Source organism: Hippocampus bargibanti, linkage group LG16, assembly GCF_051943395.1.
Source record: "Hippocampus bargibanti isolate YZ-2025 linkage group LG16, ASM5194339v1, whole genome shotgun sequence".
In the NCBI taxonomy this organism is placed as follows: Eukaryota; Metazoa; Chordata; class Actinopteri; order Syngnathiformes; family Syngnathidae; genus Hippocampus; species Hippocampus bargibanti.
Genome location: NC_142749.1, coordinates 18,339,356 through 18,364,929, shown reverse-complemented (window position 1 = coordinate 18,364,929; position 25,574 = coordinate 18,339,356). Strand labels below are relative to the sequence as shown.

Genomic DNA, 25,574 nt, shown 5'->3' with positions numbered 1-25,574 from the left:
TGTGTGTGTGTGCGTGCGTGCGTGTGTGTGTGTGTGTGTGTGTGTGTGTGTGTGTGTGTGTGTGTGTGTGTGTGTGTGTGTGTGTGTGTGTGTGTGTACTTGCAGAGGGAGTTTCATGTCAGGGAGTGTCTTCCCTGATAGAAGCTGATAGGAGTTCAGATCCAACGACCCTCACTCCCAAATATGCAATCATAAGCACTTTCTGTACCATATTTGTTGCATGAAGCCAATTAAGATTTCCAGAAGGCGTTCTAATTAGAATCGTTGCTTCATGTCAACGATTGAAGACAGTGGTGCAACTGACGGCGCCAGTAACACGATTGAATGCAGTCCAGAGTCCATTAGGATGTGCTCCACCTCGTGACGAAGTGAAGCAGCGTTGCGTCGTTTTTGGCGACATCTTGCGGTCACTTCTGTGTAAGCTCTCAGTCGTACAGGAGTGGTCCGTCGATGAGAAGGTTTCTTCAGCCGTCATCTGCACAAATTTGAAGGTTTCGGACGTTTCAAAATCCCTACTTATTTCAAACCGATAAACACGTTAAGGCAAAAATGAGTGCATCCAAAAGATAGGCTACCAAATGAAAAACAAAGTCATGTAGTTTATTCAATACATTGTAAGAATGAAAATTGTAAAGAGCAGTACATTGGGGAGACTCAACAAATTCTCCAAAAAAGCCTTCATCAACATTGCAGGGATAATACAAGTGGGCCTCAATCGGCAGTACATTTGCACCTAAAAGCTAGCAACCACTCATTTGACGACAATGAGGTTAAAATCTTAGCGAAAGAACATAGATGCTTTGAAAGGGGGGTAAAAGAAGCCATTCTTATAAAACAACAAAATCCTTCATTAAAGCGGCCTGGTTGGGTGAGATTCAATTTGGATCGTTTATACAATAGCCTGCTTAGGCAAAACAGGTTAGGCAACTTTCGCAATGCTGATGAGGTGATGCCGGTGGGAGTGTGGCAAATAGGCCAGTCGTTAGTCAGCAATGTAGGAACAATCAGGGGGGGCGCAGGGAGTGGTCCTCTGCTCCCCCCAACCTGAGAGTAGGGACCTATCATAGCTGTGTCCGGTGCCGCCAGGTCTGGACATTAGGGATTTATAAATAGGGCCGATACGACCAGTCAGACTTGAGTTCGCTGACGAAGCTTCTCGGATAGGAAGCGAAACGTCCGAAACCTTCAAAATTGTACAGATGACGGCTGAAGAAACCTTCTCATCTTGTGGTCGGTCACTTGTAGAACAACACACGCCGAGCCCACGGATTGAACCAACCTCCATTTTACAAAACACGTTTTTTTTTAATGATGTACGTTAACTACATCGATATTACGTCGTTTAATTCAAAGATTCCACAGCTGTAAAACATTGAAACAAATTCGGAATGATTAAAAACAGGCGCATTTCAATCCCAATCGCTTTACTTTGACAGTAATTAGTAAAAACGCATTTTTTCTCATGCTCAATCCGTGTTTGTCTAAATGGGTGGTGCCCGTTGTTGAATACTTAGACGTCCACGCGCACTCGCCCGTTTAGGATCACGGGCACACTTTGAGGCAGACGAAACACCCTCATTTTGGCTCCCAATTCACGTAAAATGTCACTCGAAGGAAAAGTCGCAGTGGTGACCGGAGCGGCGGCAGGAATCGGCAAAGCTTTCAGCGAGATTCTCTTCAAACATGGAGCGAAGGTAAACAATCGATTAAAACGAAGAAAAGCGCCGTGTTTGTGACAGTAATCAATCGAGTCAAAGTTATTAGAATTGATTTGTAAATTGAACCGTAGTTTAGATTCAAGCGAAGCGATCGCACACACGTCATGTTTTGTAAAATCCCCCCAAAATAGTGTTTATTTTTCCTTTTAAACTGCTCACGGGCGTGTTTCTTCGTACAAAACATCTCACGAAGAAAGAATTAAAGTCCGTCCATCTAACGAAAAAAAGAATCTTATCTATCTTATTAGAAAGAGTCTTATCTGGAAAGCAATCGGCTCACTTTATTTCCTCGAATTTTGGATTAATCGGTTAATTTTTAAAATTCAATACAATTTATCATAGACAACACCCTGCCGTGACGAATGAGAAATGTTCTGAATTTTGTTGTGAGCGTGTTTGTGTAAAAAAATAAACGCCCACTCTCATAAACAACAATCCCGACGGTATTCAAACATCTCTCACCACTTAAAGGACAACCGACAGCATTTTTTCTTTTCCTAACTGACATCAGAAAAACCTTTTATAGCATCTAAAATAGCCAAAACACGCAGGCTGATATTTTAGTCAAACATAAAACATCAATAAAAATGACTTAAAAGTGTCCCAAAACTGCCAGAAAATGAGCTTGAATCAGAAAGTCCCGCCCCCTTGTTGGTGACATCACACCAAGATACTCCTTCACAAACTGCCTCGCTCCAGAATCAAAACAGTGGCTTCAGATTGGGAGAAGATACTTTCTTGTTACTAATCCAGTTATGAAGATGATTCAAATAGTTCTGAAGAGGAAAGCATAAATGTTTGGAATTGATTCAAGAAGTCCTTCCGTATCATTTTGAGGCGTCTGGACTCCAATGTAGCGCCCAGAAAATGCACAAGATGGCGCACAAGCTCCGTTGGAAATGGGCTGATTTGTCCGCTGGGAATTTGTGTCAACTAGTATCAAATAGTAGTCTTGGTGCAACACACGATTCACCATTGCGTTATTTATCTGTTTTCGCCAACAACACGGATTTTCAAATGAAAAAAAGTACCCAAAATGCATTATGTGTCGCTTTCTCAGTCAGGGGTTTTCCTGACGTGATGCCACGTCAGGAATCATCAGCAACTCGAAAACAAGACTTCCTGTATATTCAGTGCAAGTTTTAAAAGGTAAATTATAGCTATATACCGTGGAATCTTTGTAAAACGCGCTCAGTAGAAGTCATTTCAAGTGATTTTTACAAATTATGGACGCAACTTGTCCGGAGGTGTCGGTTGTCCTTTAAGTGTTTCCAAAGTCGATCGTAAATAATGAAGTTTTTGCTGAATGTTCCGGAATAATTGATAGCTTGGAAGCCCAAGTGTAAATTTTCTCTGTTGATTCATTAATGTCACGTCCATTCATTTGATTGACAAGTGCAGATTTGTCCCTCTGATTCGAACCAATTCGATATCAATCGAATGGATATCAATGGATGGAACGAACGTGAAGACCAGCAGTCTTGGTCCAGTGACGTCACGGCCAAACTGACCAACCGCATTCACCTTCGCCAGGTTGTTCTGTTGGACGTGAACGAACGCGACGGAAAGATTGCGACGGACGCCCTCAACAAGGAGGACGGGCAAGATCGAGCTCTTTTCCTAAGCTGCGACGTCCTGTCGGAAGAGCAGCTGAAAGGTAGCGTCGGCTAGGGAGTGGAATGAAAGGTGTCCGTGTGACAGCTTTGCATTCTTCCGCCTTGTTGGAACCTGCCTGGTGAATCGCCCACCGAGCAACGAACGCTAATAATCGTACAATCTTCGGAACACGTGCCTCGTGAATGAGTGATTAGCAAGAACTGTAAGACTGCATTTTGCATTCTCATTCGAGACAGTGATACCTCAACTTACGAATTTAATTGGTGCCCAGAAAGTGTGTGTAAGGCGAAAAGTTAGTCTGCCAAACATTTATTTCCCATAGGAAACCATTGAAATGTGATAATCCGTTCCCAGGTCCCCATAAAACATCATTTTCTACTGCAGCGGGGTCTTTTTTGGTCCCATAATAACAAACATATCCTAGATAACAAAACACGTACGCACTCAAGGATAGGGGCAGCGTCTGAAATAACGTCTGCCCGGATGCCCGGGGCGTACAACTTACAAAACGTCTCCGCCCGGGTGGCTGACATCTTCAAGAAAAAAAAAAAATCAAATAAAACTTTATTCAAAAAAGCAAACGCTACAAGCAAACTGCTACAAGCCACTTGAACTCCTATTTTTAAGCGCCTTTCAAAACTCTCAAGTACACTTTACAGTCACGGGACAGTGTACGTTAACGTTTTGTAGCATCATAAATTTTGTTAGCTTCTTTTGAATCTTTCTTCTGGGGCTGTGCATCTACTTTGCAAAATGTTATGCAAATGCACGACCTTATAATGTTAGGGAAAGTCCGGAAGGACGAAGTAGGCTTCTGATTGGCTGCCGTGCCGGGTATGCAAATTGCCAAATGAACCGAAATGCCCAAATTTCCAAACCGAATGAAGATTTCGAAATCGGAATAATTTATTCCGATTTCGAAATCTTTGTTCAAACGTTTGCTTTATTGATTTAAGCAAACGTTTGATTTTTATTATTTTCTTGAAGTTGTCGGCCACCCGGGCGGACTCGTTTTGTAAATTGTACGCCCAACGTAAACGTTGCACGCCCCGGGCATTCGGGCAGACGTTTTTTCAGACACTGGTATTACTAGTTGATCAAATAAAAAAACACACACAAGGTCCCAATCCATGAAACCTAATTGAAATGTGAAGTGTATCTAAATTGCCAGTGGGTTTAAGATTGAGCCGTGAGGAACGCCACTCCATAGTATCTCAGTCTGGAGATTGGCTAAGCCTGTCCAGACTATAATTGGTTTTCTCTTTCCACCCACGGAAAAGCCGCCTTCAAGACGACCGTGGAGACTTTTGGAGGGATCGACATCCTTTGCAACAATGCCGGAATCCTGAATGAGAAAAATTGGGAGCAAACAGTGGCCATCAACCTTGTAAGAACATTTTTATGAGACAACATCGGCTCGATTTGATCCGAATCAGAATCAGAAAACTTTTATTCGTCCCACAATGGGGCAATTTTGATTGTCTATCGTGTCAAAAAAGAGAAATAAAATAATAAACTGCCGTTGTTGTCGATGGCTTTGTCGCCGTAGGCGGGTGTCATTAAGGGGACGTACGCTGCCCTGGAGTACATGAGCAAGTTGAATGGCGGTCGAGGAGGTGTCATTGTCACCACTGCATCAATCGCAGGTGAAGATCTCCACCTGATTTTGTAACTTTTCACTGCCATTCCGGAATCTATTCGAGAATTGAAAAGTGTGACGTGGAGCGGCATTCATGAATTTTTATTTTTATTTTTTTTGCGGGTGCGGATAAAGTGCTGGTCAGATCACTGACAATGTTTTTACCTTCCACGAGGGGGCAGCATTTGCCTTATGTCCATGTTACAGCTTCAGCTGTTGTTAAAGCGCGACATAACTAAAAATGCATTGCATTCTAGTTTGTACTGCTGCCCCATTTCAAGCTCAGATAACTCCAGACCCATATAACTTAGGAATTAACTATTTTTTTTCTGATGAAAGAAGAGCGTCTAAGGTTTCTAAAGCCGAATTGAATGTTTATGTCGTCCTAAAACTCAATATTCTATAAATCCATCTCGCTATCCAGCTATCCGGCTATCCAGCTATGGAGCTAGCTATCCATCTAGCTATCCGGCTATCCGGCTAGCCAGCTAGCTATCCATCTCATCCATCTGTCATATCTGTCCTCATCATCCTATCTGTAGCTATCGATCCATCTAGCTACCCATCTAGCTAGCCATCTAGCTATCCAGCTATCCAGTTAGCTATCAATCTCATCCATCTGTCCATTTAGCTAGCTATTTAGCTATCTATCCATCTAGCTATCTAGCTATCAATCTAGTTATCCATGTAGCTACCCATCTAGCTAGCCATCTAGCTATCCAGCTAGCTATCCATCTCATTAATCTGTCCATCTAGCTATTTAGCTATCTATCCATCTATCCATCTAGCTATTTATCTATCTATCCATCTAGCTATCCATCTAGTTATCCATTTAGCTAACCATCTAGCTAGCCATCTAGTTATCCAGCTATCCACCTGGCTATCAATCTCATCCACCTGTCCATCTAGCTATTTAGCTGTGTATCCATCTTGCTATTTAATAATAATAATAATACATTTAATTTACAAGCGCCTTTCTGAACACTCAAGGACACTTTACAACAAAGACAACACACAAAACAGTAAAATCATGCATAAAGCAATAAATAATAAAACAGCATAATAAATTAGACCATGTAAGCAAGTTTAAAGAGGTGGGTTTTCAGGTGAGATTTGAAAGTAGGAAGGGAGTCAATGTTGCGGATGTTGGGTGGAAGTGAGTTCCAGAGTTTAGGAGCGGAGCGGCTGAAAGCTCTGCACCCCATCGTTGTGAGACGGGCAGAGGGCGTGTAGAGGTGGAGGGAGGAAGAGGATCTGAGGGCCCGAGTAGGAACGGAGATTTGAATTAGGTCAGACAGATAGGGGGGGGCAAGGTTATGGATGGCTTTAAATGTAAACAGAAGTATCTTGAATTCAATACGGAGTTTAACAGGGAGCCAGTGGAGCTGTTGGAGGACAGGAGTGATGTGGTGAAATGAGGGGGTTTTTGTGATGATCCGGGCTGAGGAATTTTGGACTAGTTGGAGTTTATGGAGACATTTTTGATTGACCCCGAAAAGAAGTGAATTACAATAATCGATACGGGAGGTGACGAGACTGTGGACGAGGATAGCAGTGGTGTGAGGGGTGAGAGAGGGACGGAGACGATTGATATTGCGGAGGTGAAAATATGCAGACCGGGTTATGTTATTTATGTGGGAGTGAAAAGATAGTGTGCTATCAAGGATGACACCCAGGCTCTTAACCTGAAGGGCGGGGGACACGGTAGAATTGTCAATGGTGAGAGAGAAACTGTTTGCTTTGTGAAGGGTGGATTTTGTACCGACAAGGAGAAGTTCCGTTTTTTCGCTGTTTAGTTTGAGAAAGTTATGAGAAAACCAGGATTTGATTTCTGATTTAGCTATCTATCCATCCAGCTATCCATCTAGTTATCCATTTAGCTACCCATCTAGCTAGCCATCTAGCTATCCAGCTGGAGCGGATACATTTTTGCCCATCATCAGGCAGTGAATGAGTTAAAATGGAGATTGTTTCTTGGAATTTTTGTGTTAGTTTTGGTTCCATTGACAAGACTATGCACTCTGAGGCATTTTTATAACCTAGTACGTGTCGTATAATGTATTGCTCTCTCTCTATCTATCGTAGGTATCAAACCACTACCCAGCTGCCCCGTCTACAGCGCCACCAAGAGTGCCGTGATTGGCTTTGCCAGAGCCATGGCGGTGAGCCTCTATCGGCTACACAGAAACGCTACGCAACCGATGTGTCATTTTTCTCCCCCTCCCGTGTTTACGTACTAGGCTGCTTCCATCATGGCGGGCTACGGCATTCGCTTTAATGCCATTTGTCCAGCTTTGGTGGACACTGATCTGCTCACGAGTTACGCCGAAAAACTGGGACGCTTCACCTTGCTGGAAATGCCCACCCTACAACTCATAGACAAGCATGGCATCATCAAGTAAGTGATTGGTGTGTGTTGGTGTTTTAAAAAGATATAATAATAATAAGCCCAACCGGAAATGATTGATAATAGATCGCAAATAGCTAGCTAGGTAGCATATGAGCAGAATTGCTAACAACGGCAGTTGAAGGCAAGAAGAAAAAAAAAAACACACTACAAATATCGTATAGATAGCTAGCTCGGCTGCTAGATCGCTAGTGGATAGCAAGTAGCTAGGTAGCCTGCTAGATTGTTAGCTAGATAGCCGGCTAGCCAGCTAGATAGCTCAAGTGAGCAACATGATGTAAAAAGACCAGGAAGGACCCATTGTACACTTTCTAATCGACATTATTGATATCTGATTGTACCCATGTCCATTGGGGCTTTGATTATTTTATTGTAGTTAGGTCAATCTGGCTGGCTATCTAGCTGGCTATCTATTAGCTACATAGCTGGGTGTCTGTCTGGCTGACTATTTGCTATCTATTGACTATCTACTAGCTAGCTAGCTTTCAATCTATTTGAGTTACTTCTAGGTTGAGTGAACGCTGGCGCGTGTGGCTGCCGCTGCTCACCCACAGAAAACAATTATTCTGTGACTGTCAAGTGACCTTGACAGTTTTGAAAGGCGCTTATAAATGAAATGTATTATTCTTATTATGATTATTATTATTAACAGCTTGCTGGGGGGAAGATCCATGGTTCCAGCATCACTTCTCCATTGCCAATTTTGGTTTTCAGGCCTTCCGAGGTGGCAGAGAACCTTCTGGAACTGGTGACGGATGAGACCAAGAACGGAGAAGCCATGATGGTGACCACCAAAGGAAAGATGTACACCACCTTTCCTTCCATCCCTGGTCTCGAACTGGAGCTCCCATAGTCCTCTCTCGTCTCATTCTATGTGTCTGCTTTATTGAATGCATGTTTGTATTGTACAATATATCCACGGGAAGAAAAAAGGTACATTTTGGGCTAATGGATAGCTCGCCAGCTAGCTAATGGTGGATGTGTGTGTGGGACTGCTGCATTTGGATATGAAGTCATATTAGCAAAATCAAAACATGCTGAAGCTGGAACAAAGCGCTAACAGAAAAAAGAGAAATGCTGCCCCCTTGTGGAAAAGAAAAAAACATGGGCAGAAGTCTGGCTAGCGCTTTATTGGCGCCCAAACAAGAAAAAAACTAATCCTGAAGAAATTTGGGAATGTCGCTTGCGAAGTGCTATATGTAAGCTATCTGGCTAGCTATCGAGCTATCTATTACTTATACAGCTAGTGAATGGCTAGCACTGGCTAGCTATTCACTAGCTTAGCTAGATAGCTTTCTTTCTATTTGAGTTGCTTCTGGGTTGGGTGAATGCTGGCGCGTGTGGCTGCCGCTGCTCACCCACGGAGGGACTGGTCCTGTGACTGTAGGGTGGCCTTGAGGGTTTTGAGGGGCGCTTATAAATCAAAGGCATTATTTTATTATTATTATTTAAAAAATACTAGCCATTAAAACTCATTAAAGCATGTCCGAGTAGGACAACAGCCCATTTATTTATTCATGCTTTGACATACGTTGTAATTATCCACTTTGCACATCAGTACCCATTGAAGGGTCGATGACATATTTTGGATACAATTTTAGCATTCGAAATACCGGTAGTTGTTCGTCTTTCAACTATCCGAGGAGAGGGGAATTTAACGATTAAAAAAGTTAGCTTGTTTCCGCCCGGTCTCGAACCTGGGACCTTTCGCGTGTTAGGCGAACGTGATAACCACTACACTACGGAAACCGAATAATCGTCTACCGCTTTTTTACTTGTAGAAAATACAATTTTGAAAAAGACAATTTTGTGATATGTTTTTTAGTTTGTAAACAAACTGAAACCGGTCGCTTGCTGTGCAGTACGTTGGCTATCAAGTACTTTTTTTAAATCGCTTGGAAACCGAAGGTTGAATTTTCATTCATAAGAGCTAAATGTGACGACAGCGACACTTACTGGTCAAACCTTGACCTGCATGTGCAAGAGTTTGAATTATTTTTGAAACGATACACACGCACAATACGTATATCTTTAGTTATAAAAGGCTTTTACAACAGTTACTTGAAGCATGTGAAATAGGAGAAGAACAAAGTTTCTTTTAACCAAACAGAGGACGTTAAGCTCAAAATGGGCAAACACAGAAACAAGAAGCTCTGGAGTCCCATTGACGATCAATGAAATCGGTTCAATTCTGTCAATTTTCGATCGGCTTCAGTTCCATATTTGTTTTTTTCTTCTCTTTGTATTTGGTCTTAAAACAGAAAAATGTTTTATTTACGTTTTATATGTTTTATAACCTAAATGGCGTGTGTTTTGTGGATTTGATATTTGATTACGTTTTACACGATGTCGTTATTTGTTTTGAAGCATATTTTTTACATTACTTATCCTTTATATATATATTATATTGATATTTTATCGGTAAAATAAAATAGTAATGGCTAAAAACAAAAAGAAAAAGAGAAAAAGTGGCAAATTCCAGTTTCCAAGACAGCTTGTGCGCATGCGCAGTTTCGCGCATTGGCGCTAAAGTGTTGCTCGAGCCTCGAGCTGAAGTTACGATGGCGGTCGCGATGGAGACTGATCAATTCCCTTACTTACCTACGGGGCCAGACCAAGGTGAGACTTTCTTAATGAAGATGAAACAACCCCCCCCCCCCCCAAAAAAAAATGTTTTGCCTTTTTTGTTGCTTGCCTTTTCCCGACCGCGCGTCGATAGTGTCCGAAGTGCGAATGAATAAAGCTAATTTAAGCTATGCTACGTGCTCGTCTGTCTGGTATGAGCTGACTCGAGCTACGAGAAGCTAAACTAAGCTAACAGCAGCCGACTCGTCGTCAAGGTCGCAGCGAGCTCATCACGCCGCGTTACTTTCGCCCAATGTTGGCGAATGGTCTTTAACTACAGCGGTGCTTGGACGTCCGCTCGTTTACGTCGTCGTGTTTTTGTGGTTAGCCCCGCTAAGCGGCGACTTGTGGTGCCGATTATGCGGTTTCGCTCACTCCACGTTGAACTCCGCGCCGTCGTCGCAAAACGGGCTCGCTGTACGTATCTCGGATAATTTGCTCTTTTATTGTCACACACCCTTCCGACTCACAGTTACATTTTAGATAGATTGGGTGGATTTGGTTTAGATAAATTCGGTGGTTATGGGGTTGAAAGAGGCTTCTGTGTAAAATCGAAAATATTTTTTTTTTTTACAAGAGAACTGGTTGATCGAATCATTTTACCAACCGTTTCAAACCACCTGTTTATCAACATAGAGAATATAGTTTTGTTGTCAACCCTTCTTTCTACTCTATTAATACACTATACAGTGATACCTCAGCTAACGAACTTAATTCGTTCCCAGAAAGTGTGTGCAAGGCAAAAAGTTTATCTGCCAAACATTTATTTCCCATAAGAAACCATTAGAAATGAGAATAATCCGTTCCTAGGTCCCCATAAAACATAATTTTCTTCTAAATAAGCCTTAAAACTACACAAAATAGACCTTATTTCATGTATAATAAATGTACTATTGTATTGTAATAAGCTAAGTCACGCAAACGCACACCTCGTTCGTGTTTTTCATTGATCTCCTTCTGCTTCACCGTAATTTTCTTTTATGTCCTCTTCTTAAAACTAGCCTGTGGTGGGGTCTTTTTCGCTCCCATAATAGCAAAAGTAATCCACCCGATAACAACTAGCTAGCTAGCTAATATATAGCTATCGAGATAGCTAGCTAGGTATATACTGTATATAATAGATCGCTAATAGATAGATATCGAGATTGCTATCTTGCTAACAGATAACTAAAAGCCGCTAAATGGATTTTGTTGTTTTTGTTTTCTTTTGTCACTTTGGCTTGTTGTAATATATATATATATATATATATATATATATATATATATATATATATATATATAGTATCCTCTCACTCGTATATTTGGATGATTTTCCTAAAATAGAACCTGACATGAACTGATTATTAAGTAAAAATCATGTCACCAGAATCGGAAAACCTTTATTCGTCCCAAAATGGGGAAATTTGCAGTCCACAGCAGCAATTTGAAAGGGTTACGTTATGTTACTTAGTTTCCTTGATATGTGTATTGAATTCCCAAGCATTGTCGTTTTTTTAAAACCACCTTTCATTTGTTTCCCCCCCACCCCGTCCATCGCAGTCAATCAAATGATCAGGGAGCACGGCAACCTGTTCACAGACAGCCTCTGCAGCGTCTGCAACGCCGTCCTCATCTCAGAGTCACAGAAGCTAGCTCATTATCAGGTTGCCGCCCTTTTTCTTTTGTTTATTTATTTGTTATCACGTTTCACCGATGAGGTCATTTAACGTGTTTTTGCTCTTTTTTTTTTCATAGAGTAAGAAACACAGCAACAAGGTGCGACGTTACCTCTCCATCCAAAACGAGAAGGAGCCAGAGACCAAAAAGTTGAAGACTCTGACGTCTGTCAGTGTAAGTAAGCAAAGCTGTTCTCTAATTTTGGGGGTTGTTTTGACATATTTGTCACTTTACATGTGAATAACTGGGGGATTTAATAACTGGGGTAGTGGGCGAATAGCAAAAATCTGCTAATTATTGACATGTCTCCTTAAAGGACAACCGACAGCATTTTTGTGTTTCCTAACTGACATCAGAAAAACGTTTTATCGCATCAAAAATAGCCAACACACGCAGGCTGATATTTTGAGTCAAATGCAAAACACCAATAAAAATGACTTAAACGTGTCCCAAAACTGCCAGAAAATGAGCTCGGAACTGGGGGAGATTCAGAAAGTCCCGCCCCCTTGTTGGTGACATCACAACAGGATACTCCTTCACAAACTGCCTTGCTCCAGAATCAAAACAATGGCTTCAGAGAGTTCACATTGGGAGAAGATGCTTTCTTTTTACTCATCCAGTTATGAATCTGATTCAAATAGTTCTGAAGAGGAAAGCATAAATGTTTGCAATCGATTCAAGAAGTCCTTCCGTATCAATTCGAGCCGTCTGGACTCCAACTTTGCGGCGTTTTTGTCTTTCAGTACGACAACGGCGAGTCTGACCCGATGAAGGCTTGCGAAATGTGCAAGATGACCTTCACGTCCCCCGTCATGGCGCATTCTCACTACCAGGGCAAGATCCACGCCAAGCACCTCAAATTCAAAGCGGTGGACTTCCAGACCTGTACGTGCACAACTCAAAGCATGTTTTTTTTTTCTGTTGGACAGGGAGTGGCTTGAATCTCCTTGCGCTTATATGTACAAATTTATTATTACAGTGATACCTCGACTTACGAACGCTTTAGCTAATGAACATTACAAACATTAGGTTTATGGGGACCTGGAAACTGTTTATTCTCTTTTTGAATGGTTTCCTATGAGAAATTAATGTTTGGAAGTCACACTTTTCGCCTTACACACACTTTCTGGGAACCGATTAAGTTCGTAAGCTGAGCTATCACTGTATTATTGTTATTATTATGACTGAAGACTTTTTTTTTGTTGTTTACCGTTGTTGTTCACCGGTAGCCCAACTGGTTGCGCCAGCTCCATCCAAGAAGAAAGCGGTGGCCATGGCGACTGACAACGGGCGTCACGGGGGCGACCAAGACCCCGACCGCTTCTGTTCCATCTGCCACGCGTCCTTCAACAACGCTCACATGGCCCAGCAGCACTACTCGGGCAAAAAGCACAAGAAGCACCTGGCCCAGCAGGACCTGATGAAGCTCTACGCTCAGCCCGCCGCTCCTGGTCGGTACCTCGACGCTATCGTCGCAAAAAAAGAGGGGGGGGGGGAGAACCTCTTCTTAAAATTGAGGGCGTTGAACGTTTTTCTTTTTCAAGCGGCGTCCGCAGCAAAAGGCCTACCCTGTACGCTCTGCAACATTGAGCTCAACTCTGTGGATCAGTACCAGTCTCACGTCAGCGGCGCCAAACACAAGAACCAGTACGTACGCAGCGACCGCCCGCGCTTCGTAAACCAGTTTCAGGCTTTTCCGCCTGAAACTGCTGAAAGAGATAATCGAATATTAATTTACCCATAGTGCATTGCAGTAGTTACATCCAACATGGCGGAGGGTTGCAATATGGAGCGTGATAGCCGGAGTAATATTAAAAGACATTCAAAACATCTATCTATCTATCTATCTATCTATCTATCTATCTATCTATCTATCTATCTATCTATCTATCTATCTATCTATCTATCTATCTATCTATCTATCTATCTGTCTGTCTGTCTGTCTGTCTGTCTGTCTGTCTGTCTGTCTGTCTGTCTGTCTGTCTGTCTGTCTGTCTGTCTGTCTATTATTCATATTTTTGCATTATTTACTGTAAAATGAAGCAGTTTGATGGTAAAAATGGAGTATGTGTGGGCCGGGGGGTGATAATATTCTCACTTTTTGACACTCCTCCTAACTTGATTCCAGACTGAAAAAATCTGGGCTGGACAACCAGCAGGCGTCGACGCCCCAAAACCAGCGGCGGGACGGAAGCGACGAGCATTTCGCCGGAAACGATGACGGCGAGCAGCCCGGCAACGACGCCTACCGGAGGGGTCCGCCGAGCGAGCTGATGGCGTCGGGGGAGGACCAAGATTTTGTGACGGAAGGCAACCTTTTTGAGACGGAAGATAACTTTTTTGGGATGGGGGGCGACGTTGACCAATTCCAGGAAGACAGCTAGGACGCACGCTAACAAGGACGTGGGAGGACCGCAACCACCAGACTGGGTTTTAGGTGCCAGATGATGGAGGATTCAGTCAGGATCTGGAACCATATCAAAACTACCGCAAGACTCCACGCACCCCCCCCCCCCCCCCCCCAAATTGTATTTGAACTGAACCCCTAATTTGAGATTCTACTGTAAAGGACAACCGACACCTCCCAACAAGTTGTGTCCGTCATTGCTAAAATGGCTTCAAATGACTTCTACTGAGCAAATAGATGGAGAGCCAGATAGGTAACTATCAACTAGCTAATAGCTAATTAATAGATAGATAGCTAGCTAATAAATAGATAGCTAGATAGCGAGAGATAGATAGCCAGCTAGCCAGTTAAATAGCTAATAGCCAGCTATCTAGCTAGCTAATTGCTTGCAGACGGCCGGAATTTAATCGATTGCAAACATGTATGCTTTCCTCTTCAGAACTATTTGGATCATATTCATAACTGGATGAGTAACAAGAAAGCATCTTTTCCGAATGTGAACTCTCTGAAGCCATTGTGTTGATTCTGGAGCAAGGCAGTTTGTGAAGGAGTATCCTGGCGTGATGTCACCAACAAGGGGCGGGACTTTCTGAATCTCCCCCAATTCCGAGCTCATTTTCTGGCAGTTTTGGGACACTTGAAGTCATTTTTATTGGTGTTTTCCATTTGACTCAAAATATCAGCCTGCGTGTTTTGGCAATTTTAGATGCTCCAAAACATTTTTCTGATGTCAGTTAGGAAACAAAAAAATGCTCTCGGTTGTCCTTTAAAAAAACGATTTTGTGATCGTCTCAGCATGTGATAAACAAGGACATATTCCCCTTTGGGGGGAAAAAAAACTTGTCTACGGAGAAGCCCAAGATCTCCATATCAAAGGAAAAATAATGTCGGTTATTGTTACTTTTACCCAAACGGTTCCTGTCATCATGTCGCACGGAACTGTCGTTAGATTTCGAGTTGTGTGCGGGAGTTTTCGCCATCTTTTTACTGTTATTTTTATTTATTTATTTAAAAAACATCTTTTTGTAAGTCTGAGAATCTTGCGTTGTTTTGGGGGGGGCGGGCAATTACTTTCAGCGACTAAACTGACATTCAGTGTATTAGCTGGCTAGCTAGATAGCTATCTAGGTGGCTAGCTAGCTTTAAATCTGTGTATTTTAGTGACATTCAGTGTATTAGCTAACTAACTACCTAGCTAGCTAGCTATCTAGGTGGCTATCTAGTGGATTATCTGTTGGCTATGTATTAGCTATCTACTAGCTGGCTAGCTAGCTCCCTATTTACTTTCAGGTTGAGCGAACGCTGGCGTATGTGGCTGCCGCTGCTCACCCGCAGAAAAACTTATCCTGTGACTGTAAAGTGACCTTGAGCGTTTTGAAAGGCGGTTATGCATTCAATTTATTATTATTATTAACACATACATTAAAAAAACGGTTTTTGCTTGACCTCGCCACTAGCTCGCAACAAGTGCTAACAAACAACAATGGCAAGCGTCCATTTCAGAGACATCCCATAATTGGGCTTGAGATGACTTTGATAGCAAAATAGTCACGTTTGGAACGCCCATGACCGAGAAAGTGATGCACAATGCATTTTGGGTACTTTATTTGATCTGAAAACTTTGTGTTGATGGCGAAATTAGAAGAAAAACACAGAAATGATGCGATGGTGAATTTTACGACTATTTGACACAAATTCCCAGCAGACAAATCAGCCCATTTCCAACGGAGCTTGGCCGCCATCTTGTGCATTTTCTGGGTGCTACATTGCTGTCAGTGACGGCTCAAATTGATATGGGAGGACTCCTTTAATGGATTGCAAACATTTATGCTTTCCTCTTCAGAACTATTTGAATCATATTCATAACTGGATGAGTAATAAGAAAGCATCTTCTCCCAATCTGCAGCCATTGTTTTGAGAAAGGAAAGACATCTTGGCGTGATGTCACGAACAAGGGGGCGGGACTTTCTGAAACTGGCCATTTCCGGTTTCATTTTGAAGTCGTTTTTTTGGACACTTGAAGTTATTTTTTATTGTTGTTTTTCATTTGACTAAAACTATCAGCCTTTTTGGCTATTTTAGATGCTCTCAAACGTTTTTCTGATGTCAGGAAACAAAAAAATGGTGTCGGTTGTCCTTTAAATTTGGTCATTGATCTTGTCCTCGCAGATTTCAGATGAAAAACTGTTGTGGCTTTGGTCATGCCGTGTCCCGCTTTCAATCGTTACGCCCCCTCAACAATGGAAGTCGACCGAAAAAGAAAAATCTGCTTTTCTTCTACCGCCATTTTTTTTTAATGTATACCTGACTTGGTTTTTATTCCACTTTTGCAGTAAACGGCGATCAATAACAAAACGAGTCCTCCGTTTGGTCGTCAAGTTGATGTCAAAATAGGCACAAGTGATGTCAGTGAGTATCATCAAGTAAGTTTGACCTTGTTCTCTAAACCTGCTGAATATTGGCGCTATTTTTTTGGGAGAGGTTTTTTAAATTATTTTTATTTGCTGTACATTTTGGTGTTATCTTGATGTGCTACATAAAGAAAAAAAAAACGTTTCTGATGGTTTTTGTTGGCTCTCCTTGATTTCGTCGCAACGGCGTACCGAACACCCGAGAAACATTGGCACGGGTGTACGGCCACGTCAATCAATCATGGCAGAAAAGCAGCATGTCTTCTCGTAGTTCTCTTTAGATTATCAAAATGGACTCCCACCAACACATTTTGACCATTTCTTAATATTCTAGAAATATTATAAGTGTATAAGGCGCACCCCCAATCAGTTCATTCATACGTTGCATTGAGCATCATGGGAAGTTTGCAAAAAAGGGGTTGCTAAAGTTCACCACACGGTGGCGCCCTTGTACCTCGCCAAAAAGTGGTTCGTTCCAATGGGAAGTTCAAATAATAGTAATAATAATACAACTCTCAAGGTCACTTTACAGTCACAGGATAACTTTTTCTGTGGGTGAGTAGCGGCAGCCACACGCGCCGCCAGCGTTCACTCAACCTAGAAGTAAATAAAATAAATGGAAATAAGGTCTATTTTGTGTAGTTTTAAGGCTTATTTAGTCAAAAATGAGATTTTATGGGGAGCCGGGAACGGATTATTCTCATTTGAATGGTTTCTTATGGCAAATAAAGAGTTGAGAGTTTAGAAAGGCGCTTATAAATTCTATGTGTTATTATTATTAGTCTGGCAGTGGATACATTGACATTTCACAGCAGTAAAGTTATGAAAGGAATGAAAGAAGTAGAAAAAAAAGATGGCCACCCAAATCCATGTGTGCAAAAACTGAGCATGGCAGTCGCAGACACCTGTTGGCCTGCAGCATTGCCCCTCCCCCCCACCCCACCCCGAGACCCCCCTCGGACACTCGATACCCAGTGAGTCAGTGAGAGGGAGAAAACAGCTGCATCAAATGGACGCTTCCTCTTTGGGTTTCCGCTCCCAGCCGGACTTGCCAGGTCCGGCCGCCCTCCCCCTCCACTCCCTCCCATCCCAATCGGGTCCATCCGTTGGGTTGTCAGGGGGCGGCGGGGGGTGATGACTCAAACCTGTGCTGGGGGAATCGTGCTATGCTATTAGGTATCTCTTCGCTAGCTATTAGCTATCTCTTTGCTAGCTATTAGCCATTAGCTAGCTAGTTTTCTATCTATTTGAGTTACTTCCGGGTCTATTTGATAACTATTTGGTGTCTACTCGCTAGCTATTAGCTATCTCTTCGCTAGCTATTAGCTATCTCTTCACTACCTATTAGCTATCTATTCGCTAGCTATTAGCTATCTCCTCGCTAGCTATTAGCTATCCATTTGCGAGCTATTAGCTATCCATTCACTATCTAGTCGCTAGATATTAGCTATCTATTCGCTATCCATTCACTATCTAGTCGCTAGATATTAGCTATCCATTCGCTATCTATGATGTACAAAATACAATAGCAATTGCTTTATATAGACTTGGTTTTCAAACGTCTCAGTTCTCGAATGATTGGGTTTTCGACCCAAAATTTTTTAATGCCTCGGTTTAACCGCTCGGGCAAACCGAACGCACCTGAATGCACCACTCGACTCCCTTCTGCTTCCTTATACGTCACTTCCTGACGTCGCCATTTTGAGTCGACGTGTATGTATTGCTCAATTACAATTTTTGTAAAAAAAAAAAAAAAGCAGACATTGATTATAATAGGAAATACGTATTTCGGTTTTCCAACAGCTTTCTGGAACGGATTATGGTCAGAAACCCAGATTGAACTCTATAACCTAAACTGTTGAATGTCTGTTTAAATCTTTATGTGTTATGGAGGCTGCAACAGATAAACAGATGCGACAGATCCTTGACTGTGTACCAGGCCTAAACGGGAGAAGAAGAACTGTGTTCTGTCACTAATACGTCACCAACGTCTGTCTTCCTGTCCGCACTTGGACTTTTCAAAGGGCATCTGTTATTTAAGGAGTCCAAACTGTCATGATCATGATGGATTTTCCCCAGGACGGACGGACGGGGGGGACGCTTTGCCAACGGACGACGGACGGACGGACGCACGGGTGAGCCGTTCCGCTCTTGGACGCTTTTGGTTAATATTCTAACCTATTGCACTCTTCCCGCAGAGACGTCACTTTGTCTTCTGTCCACACGTGTCCCTCAACCCGCTGCCTTGGTGAAAAGTGGAACGGGATGGTCGAAAGGGGGTGTTACACTTGCCGTATGTGTAAAAAAAAGTGTGTATTCCAAACATTAATCTCCCATAGGAAACCATTAAAATGAGAATAATCCGTTCCCAGGTCCCCCATAAAACATAATTTTCTACTAAATTACATACACATTTTTATAAGCCTTCAAATCACTTATTTTAGTCGTACAGTCATAACTGGGTTTACGAACGCTTTAGCTAATGAACTTTTCGCTTAACGAACATTAAATTAGCGAGAATAGAACCTTGGAGTACAAACTATTTTTCGGGAAACACACAGAGCGCCACAATGACTGATGTGTCGTTCGCGAACGAGCCGGTTCTTGGAGCTCCTGAAATGGCAGCCGGCTTTTTTTTTACTTTATTCCCCGCCCCCAGTCTTTGGTTAAAGCCGCACGTGATTGGTCACGATCGGTGGTAGAGGAGGGAGATGACATGAGAGGGAGACGACAAAGCTTGAAACAAAAAAACAAAAGAGTAATGGTGAGAAAATGGATGGAAAACACAGTGAAATTTGGACTCGTTTCAACTTTATTGATAATTTTGTTTTTCGGCGGAAGAACACCAAACCACATGGCTGAACAGCGCCATCGTGGCTGCCGGACTAGTCGGTGTTTCTCCATGATCTCCTTCTTCTGCTCGACCGTTATTTTCTTTTGTGTCTCTTCGGCTTAACACTAGCCTGCGGTGGGGTCTTTTTCGCCCCCATAAGAGCAAAAGTACTCCACTCGATAACAAACAACATCTGCACTCAGAAAGGGGGTGTTTAAAACTAGTCCACCAGCCACTATGGTGCTGTGTGGTTTGGTTCATCTGCCAAAAACTAGTTTGTATGCCAAGATTATATTCTCGCTAATTTAATGTTCGTGAGCTAAAGCGTTCGTAAACCGTGGTATCACTGTAATAATAATAATAATAATAATAATCACTTCCCAATGATTGACGGCCAGTCAGACCAGGGTTTTAAGCGCCCCACCTCAAGCCAAATGAGTCCAGGGGTTCTTCTCGGCGAAAGTGAACTAGGTTATGGCTTCCACATTTAATTTAGAACAATAGCATTCCCAATCAACAGAATGTTGTAAATATTCCTCTTGATTTGTTTTGACAGTCGGCAGCGCTTTTGAAAGGCATGTGTCACGGGGTTTCGACAAAGTGGCGACACTCAGGCGCAGACAGACAGACAGACGGACGGACGGACGGTTGGTCGGTTGGCTGTTGAAGTGTGTAGACACCCCCCTGACCCCCGGTACCCCCCTTCCTGCCCACCTAACGAAGCCTGACAGCTTCCATTCGGTTCCCGATGACGGCGACAGGAAGCGTCAAGAGTGAGTGTGTTTTGATGATTTCAAATGTTTTCAATTGGCGGACTTTCATAATAATAATAATAATAATAATAATAATAATAACAATACACTTCATATATAAGCGCCTTTCAAAACTCTCAAGGTCACTTTACAGTCACAGGATAAGTTTTTCCGTGGGTGAGCAGTGGCAGCCACATGCACCAGCGTTCACTCAACCCGGAAGTAACTCAAATAGATGGAAATAAGGTCTATTTTGTGTAGTTGTAAGGTTTATTTAGTAGAAAATTATGTTTTATGGGGACCTGGAAACGGATTATTCTCATTTTAATAGTTTCTTATGGGAAGTAAATGTTTGGTAGACGAACTTTTTCGCCTTACACACACTTTCTGGCGACCAATTAATTTGTGAGCTTCGGTATCACTGTAGCCATCGTTACAATTCGGACACAGGAAGGCAAAAAAAGACAAAAAACAAAATCTGCCGTGTTTACTTCCTGTGTGCAATGCCCCCCCCCCCCCCCAGCCGCCTCCCCCCTTCCTGCTTCCTTGTGTTGGCCGGAGCTGGATGTTTTCATGGCGCATCCCCCCCCCCCTCCTCTTCCACGCCAGACGTTTTGTAGCGCTAAACATGAGCAGATTAGCATAACACTCTCCACAGGAACCTTGTCAGCATTAAAAGTCCACTTCCTCTCCAAGCTCTTTAACTGCCTAATCTGCACCCCCCCCCCTCCCACCACCCCCTCCTCGAATCAGCGCACCTTCACCCCCACACCCCCCTTCGCTGACTCCATCCTGACCCGCCGGTGCTGACGGTATCCCTAATGATGCAGGCCATCCGACACGCCGCCGTTGCTTTGTTGAATCCGGCTAGCATTGCCTCCACACCCCCAAACTGTAAAATGATTAAGACGCAAGATGGAAAGCAGCTTAAAACAACAATTTCTCCACAACGTGGGTGCGTGTTTAATTCTTTCAAGCTTCTATACTCATTTTTATCTGCTTCATGAAAGGGAAAAGTAGAAACAAAATGTTCGCCATTGCTAGTTCCCTTACTAAAAAAATAAAAAAAATATTTCCTGTTGGGCTGGAACGGATTCATGGCATTTCCATTGTTTTCAATGGGGAAAGATGATTTGAGTTTCACACCCCCCCACCCAAAAAAAATTAAAAAAAACTACCGAAAACTTTTGACAACAAGACAGCATGAATGTTATTGACCCCAAAAAATACAATAAAAGACACCTCTTGCCCCTCCCACTCCAAAAAAAATATTTAAATTGATTTTTTCAGGCTGAGCATTTTTTTCGGCTTCATAAAAGGGAAAAGTGGAAACTAAATCACAGTTGCTATTTCCTTTATAAAAAAGGAACAAATATATTTCCTGCTGGCCTGGAACGGATTAATGGCATTTCCATTGCTTTCAAATGGGAAAGACGATTTGAGTTTCACCCTCAATTTTTTTTAAACTACAGGAAACTTTTGATAACTATATTATTGAGTGAGTTAAAAGTCAGAATTTTGAGTTAAAAGTCGGAATTTTGAGTTAAAAGTCGGAATTTTGAGTTAAAAGTCGGAATTTTGAGTTAAAAATTGAAATTCTGAGTTAAATGTGTGCGCGTTACTGCAATTCTGGCTGCCGCTGCTCACCCGCAGAAAAACCTTTTTGTTCTTATCCTGTGACTGTAAAGTGTCCTTGAGAGTTTTGAAAGGTGCTTGTAAAATGAATGTATTATTATTATTATTATTATTAATAGTTAATGGCGTTTGTCTTTTTTTGCTGTTCAAGCAAAAAAAAAAAGGAAAATCAGTGGATTTGCCCACCATGTTTGAAGTTGTGCAACCACAGAGGAAGCATTTTTTTTTTTTTTTTTTTTTTTGGGGTGTGTGGGGGTAGCCCACCCGGCATAAATTCCAGCATTTTAATGCAGCCAAGTCAAACGCAATCGATTCTGTTTCCGGCATATTTGAGGCACACCGAGGTTGGCGTCGCTGCCACAGAAACTCGGCTGATTGTTAAAGAAAAAAAAAAATGGTGGGGGTCTTGTTTTTCCTTTTTTGGATTCATCCGTATTCCCCAAGTTCCCACATCCGGATGGGGAAGCAGCTCTGAGGACAGGGAACAGGTGGAACCGCCGTCAGCTGGATCCTGGAACTGGAACTTTCTCTCTTCTCAGCTGTGCTTTCGGTTCCTCGAATTTTCCGGGTCGGGGGGTCGCGACCCCGGTGAGCCAAACAAAAAGCCCGACACCGGGGACAGATGGCAAAACTTCGTCCGGACGCGCTGGCCGTTTGGTGAGCCACTCCGAAATGGCTTCCGGGGGGGCCTCGTGACCTCCGGAAGGGTCCGGGAGGGGGTCAAAGGTCAGCAAGCCGCACTCCTTCCTCTTGCCTCTGGGCTCGGCACAAAGCTGGCTTTTGACTCTGGCGCCGGAGTCGTTTGCGGGCTGGGTACGAAATAATTCATAATAATAATAATAAGAATAAGAATAATAGTAAGAATACTAGTAATAATAATGCTAATAATAATAATAACAATAATAATAATAATGATAATAATAATAATAGTAGTAATAATAGTAGTAGTAATACTAGTAGTAGTAGTGGTAATATTACTAGTAGTAGTAATAATACTAGTAATAGTAGTAGTAATACTAGTAGTAGTAGTAGTAATAATAGTAATAATAATAATAATGATAATAGTCGTAGTGGTAATAGTACTAATAATAATAGTAGTAGTAATACTAGTAGTAGTAGTAGTAATAGTAGTAATACTACTAGTAGTAGTAATAGTAGTAGTATTAGTAGTAGTAGTAATACTAGTAGTAGTAGTAGTAATAGTAGTAGTTATAACAGTAATAATAAAAATTATCCATTTCATTTCTAAGCGCCTTTCTAAACTTTAGAGTCACAGGGTAAGTTTTTCTGTGGGTGAGCAGCGACAGCCACACGCGCCAACGTTCAATCAACCCGGAAGTAACTGAAATAGGTAGAAAGCTAGCTAGCTAGCTAATAGATAGCTAAGATTGTTGACATTCATGGTGCCCAGTCCCTTTTTTTAGAACAGGCTACTAATGTTGTAAATGGAGGTGCTTGCCACCTGGTGCCCACAGTCACTCTCTTTGGCTCAACTAGCTTGCTAGCTAGCTAATAGATAGCTAAAGAAATAACAAGAAATTGTTTGCGATCCGCGGAGGCCATTTTGGTTCCCGTCGTCAATCATTGGGACAACTGTACAAAGGGTGGCAAAAAGCATGAGGTGGCGATTCCGACACTAGGCACACATGCTAGACGCCTAGCACCCCCCACTACGATGCACTTCAACTTACAATGGTCTCGTTTGTCCAGGCGGAGGTCTTGACCCGAGCACCCCGGCTAGTAACCCTGGCTGTCTCCAAAACAACAGCTGGCGTTGGAGGAAGGGATGCCGGCAAAGGAGGAGGAGGAGGAGGAGGGCAAGGCCAAAGCCAAAAGGAATCAGGAAGGTACACACTCGATTTGCAGAGAAACTATTTTATCGAAGCGGCTCGGGAATCCGCAACATGATTATTTTTTGTCTCGCGGGAGCCATTTTGCTCTCTTGTAGGCACTTTGTTATTAAAAACCACGTTTTCCGTGAATGTTCATATTATTTTGATAATAGCTATCTGGTTATCTGGCTTTTTATTAGCTATCTATCCAGCTGGCATGCTAATAGCTGGCTATCTATTGGCTATTTGGATGGCTAGCTGGCTATCTATTGGATGTCTGTTGGTGAGCTAGTTGGCTGGCTCGCTATTGGCTACCTAGCTGGCTGGCTATCCGTTAGCTATCGTTCCAGATCGCTAGCTATTAGCTAGGTACCTGGTTAGCTGGCTATCTATTGGCTATCTATTACCTAGCTAGCTAGCTGGCTGGCTATCTATTAACTCTAGTTGGCTGGCTGGCTATTGGCTACCTATTGGCTGTCTAGCTGGTTGGTTATCTGTTAGCTATCTATCCAGCTCGCTAGCTATTAGCTAGCGAACTGGGTAACCCGCTAGCTATTAGCTAGCTATTATTAGCTATTATTATTATTATTTCTATAACTGGAGTGACGATTTAGTGACGATCGTCGTGAAGCAGTTGCTTAATATCAGCAACCGGAAATGTGGCGCGGCGGCCAAACTTTCAGCCTCAAGATGTTTTCAGCTGTTGTTTGGATAAGAGTGCCTCATTGTTCCCTTGGCGATTCGGTTTTCACCCTGCCTCCCCCAACCACCTCCTGCCTTCCTTCCTCTTCCTCTCTTTCTATCTCTTCTTATCCTCACTCCACCTCCCGTTATTTTTTGTCGAATTAACTCCTTCACTGCCAAAAAATGCAAAAAAAAAAAAGTGGCATTTGTTGAAGGTGCCCCTCATAATGCGGTGCACCTTAAGGTTTACATCCAAAGCAATTTTTGGGTGGTTTGTTTCTTGATGGCACTTTGAGTGAGTTTTGGCCCGTTGCACAAAGGCCCTCCAGTCACCAGTCTCGCACCCCTAAAGTGCCTTTTTTAGTCGCTAACCACCCACTTGACACATCTGGCTAGCCAGCGCTAGCTATTTAGCTCCCCCCCCCCAAAAAAAAAAAAAAAAAAAAAAAACGCATACTCATGGAACACTCGTTGAGATATTTTTTTTCTCTCGCTCTACTTGAATCATCTCCTTCATTGGATGCTAAACCCCACAGGGCGATTTTAGCGCCGCTGTCAACGAAGCTAATGAAAGGTGGCCTGTACCCAGGTGGGACCCCCCCCCCCCCCCGCACACCCTAAAAAAGGCCATCCTAAAAGATGCCCTTTGTGTGGTTGAGTGAACAAGTGACAAATGATTATTGCCCCCCCAAAAAAAACAAAACGAATCCTCTTTTGCTAGCTTACGTGTGACATCCGTAAGTTATCTATTAGCGAGCTAGCTACTTTGATCTATTTGGAGTCATTGAACGGGGTCACCGTTGTGGCTACCTAGCTGGCTATCTATTTGCTATCTATTAGCTGTCTAATTAGCTAGCTAGCTAGCTATTAGTTATCTATTAGCTAGCTAGCTAATTATCTATTTGAGTTATTCCCGGTTGAACGGAGTCGCCGTTGCTGGCTACCTAGCTAGGCATCTATTTGCTATCGATTAGCTGTCTAGCTAGCTTGACATTTGGAGACCCTGGGCAGCTTTTCCAGAGCAAACAGTGAAAAAAAAAAGTGGGGTGGCTGGGGGTTGCCATTTTGCCCGCGTCTCGAAACGAAAAGCAAAATGATGCATTCACGTCGCGCAGTTGTCGTAACAATTTGTGGACTAACGCGAGGCAGATGCGGCGTCATGCTTCTGTGTGTGTGAGTGCTCGGGCTATGAGATCATCGCGCGCACACACACACACACACACACACACACCAGTCAGAATGTGTGTGTGTATGTGTGTATAATTGGGTTCCCACAGGGACAAATCCCTCACACACCTCGTCCCCACCATATAGCAAAACGTGTGTGTGTGTGTGTGTGTGTGTGTGTGTGTGTGTGT

At 42.7% G+C, this 25,574-nt stretch overlaps 2 protein-coding genes and 1 non-coding gene across 3 annotated transcripts; 2 read left to right on the top strand and 1 right to left on the bottom strand.

The window, feature by feature from the left end:
• Nucleotides 1–1,487: 1,487 nt before the first annotated feature.
• On the top strand, nt 1,488–8,461 carry LOC148886879 (15-hydroxyprostaglandin dehydrogenase [NAD(+)]-like). The gene is made up of 7 exons (XM_089017576.1): nt 1,488–1,694; nt 3,252–3,375; nt 4,616–4,722; nt 4,885–4,981; nt 7,060–7,136; nt 7,215–7,372; nt 8,096–8,461. The coding sequence occupies exons 1-7, from the start codon at nt 1,602–1,604 to the stop codon at nt 8,232–8,234; spliced, it is 795 nt and encodes a 264-aa protein (XP_088873702.1). The 5' UTR covers nt 1,488–1,601; the 3' UTR covers nt 8,235–8,461.
• Nucleotides 8,462–9,057: 596 nt separating this feature from the next.
• trnav-aac (transfer RNA valine (anticodon AAC)) lies at nt 9,058–9,130 on the bottom strand. Its single transcript has one exon. It is a non-coding gene; the product is annotated as a tRNA-Val (tRNA).
• A 797-nt stretch (nt 9,131–9,927) lies between these two features.
• znf346 (zinc finger protein 346) lies at nt 9,928–17,209 on the top strand. The gene is made up of 7 exons (XM_089017577.1): nt 9,928–10,000; nt 11,546–11,649; nt 11,741–11,836; nt 12,406–12,547; nt 12,892–13,113; nt 13,207–13,309; nt 13,791–17,209. The coding sequence occupies exons 1-7, from the start codon at nt 9,943–9,945 to the stop codon at nt 14,044–14,046; spliced, it is 981 nt and encodes a 326-aa protein (XP_088873703.1). The 5' UTR covers nt 9,928–9,942; the 3' UTR covers nt 14,047–17,209.
• The last annotated feature ends 8,365 nt before the right edge of the window (nt 17,210–25,574 follow it).

Bases quoted from the DNA above. Each gene is read 5' to 3' on its own strand.
- LOC148886879 (XM_089017576.1), top strand. From the start codon at position 1,602: ATGTCACTCGAAGGAAAAGTCGCAGTGGTGACCGGAGCGGCGGCAGGA. The intron at 1,695-3,251 runs GTAAACAATCGA...CACCTTCGCCAG, and splicing joins TCTTCAAACATGGAGCGAAG to GTTGTTCTGTTGGACGTGAA. The intron at 7,373-8,095 runs GTAAGTGATTGG...TTTGGTTTTCAG, and splicing joins GACAAGCATGGCATCATCAA to GCCTTCCGAGGTGGCAGAGA.
- znf346 (XM_089017577.1), top strand. From the start codon at position 9,943: ATGGCGGTCGCGATGGAGACTGATCAATTCCCTTACTTACCTACGGGG. The intron at 11,650-11,740 runs GTTGCCGCCCTT...TTTTTTTCATAG, and splicing joins AGAAGCTAGCTCATTATCAG to AGTAAGAAACACAGCAACAA. The intron at 11,837-12,405 runs GTAAGTAAGCAA...TTTGTCTTTCAG, and splicing joins AGACTCTGACGTCTGTCAGT to TACGACAACGGCGAGTCTGA.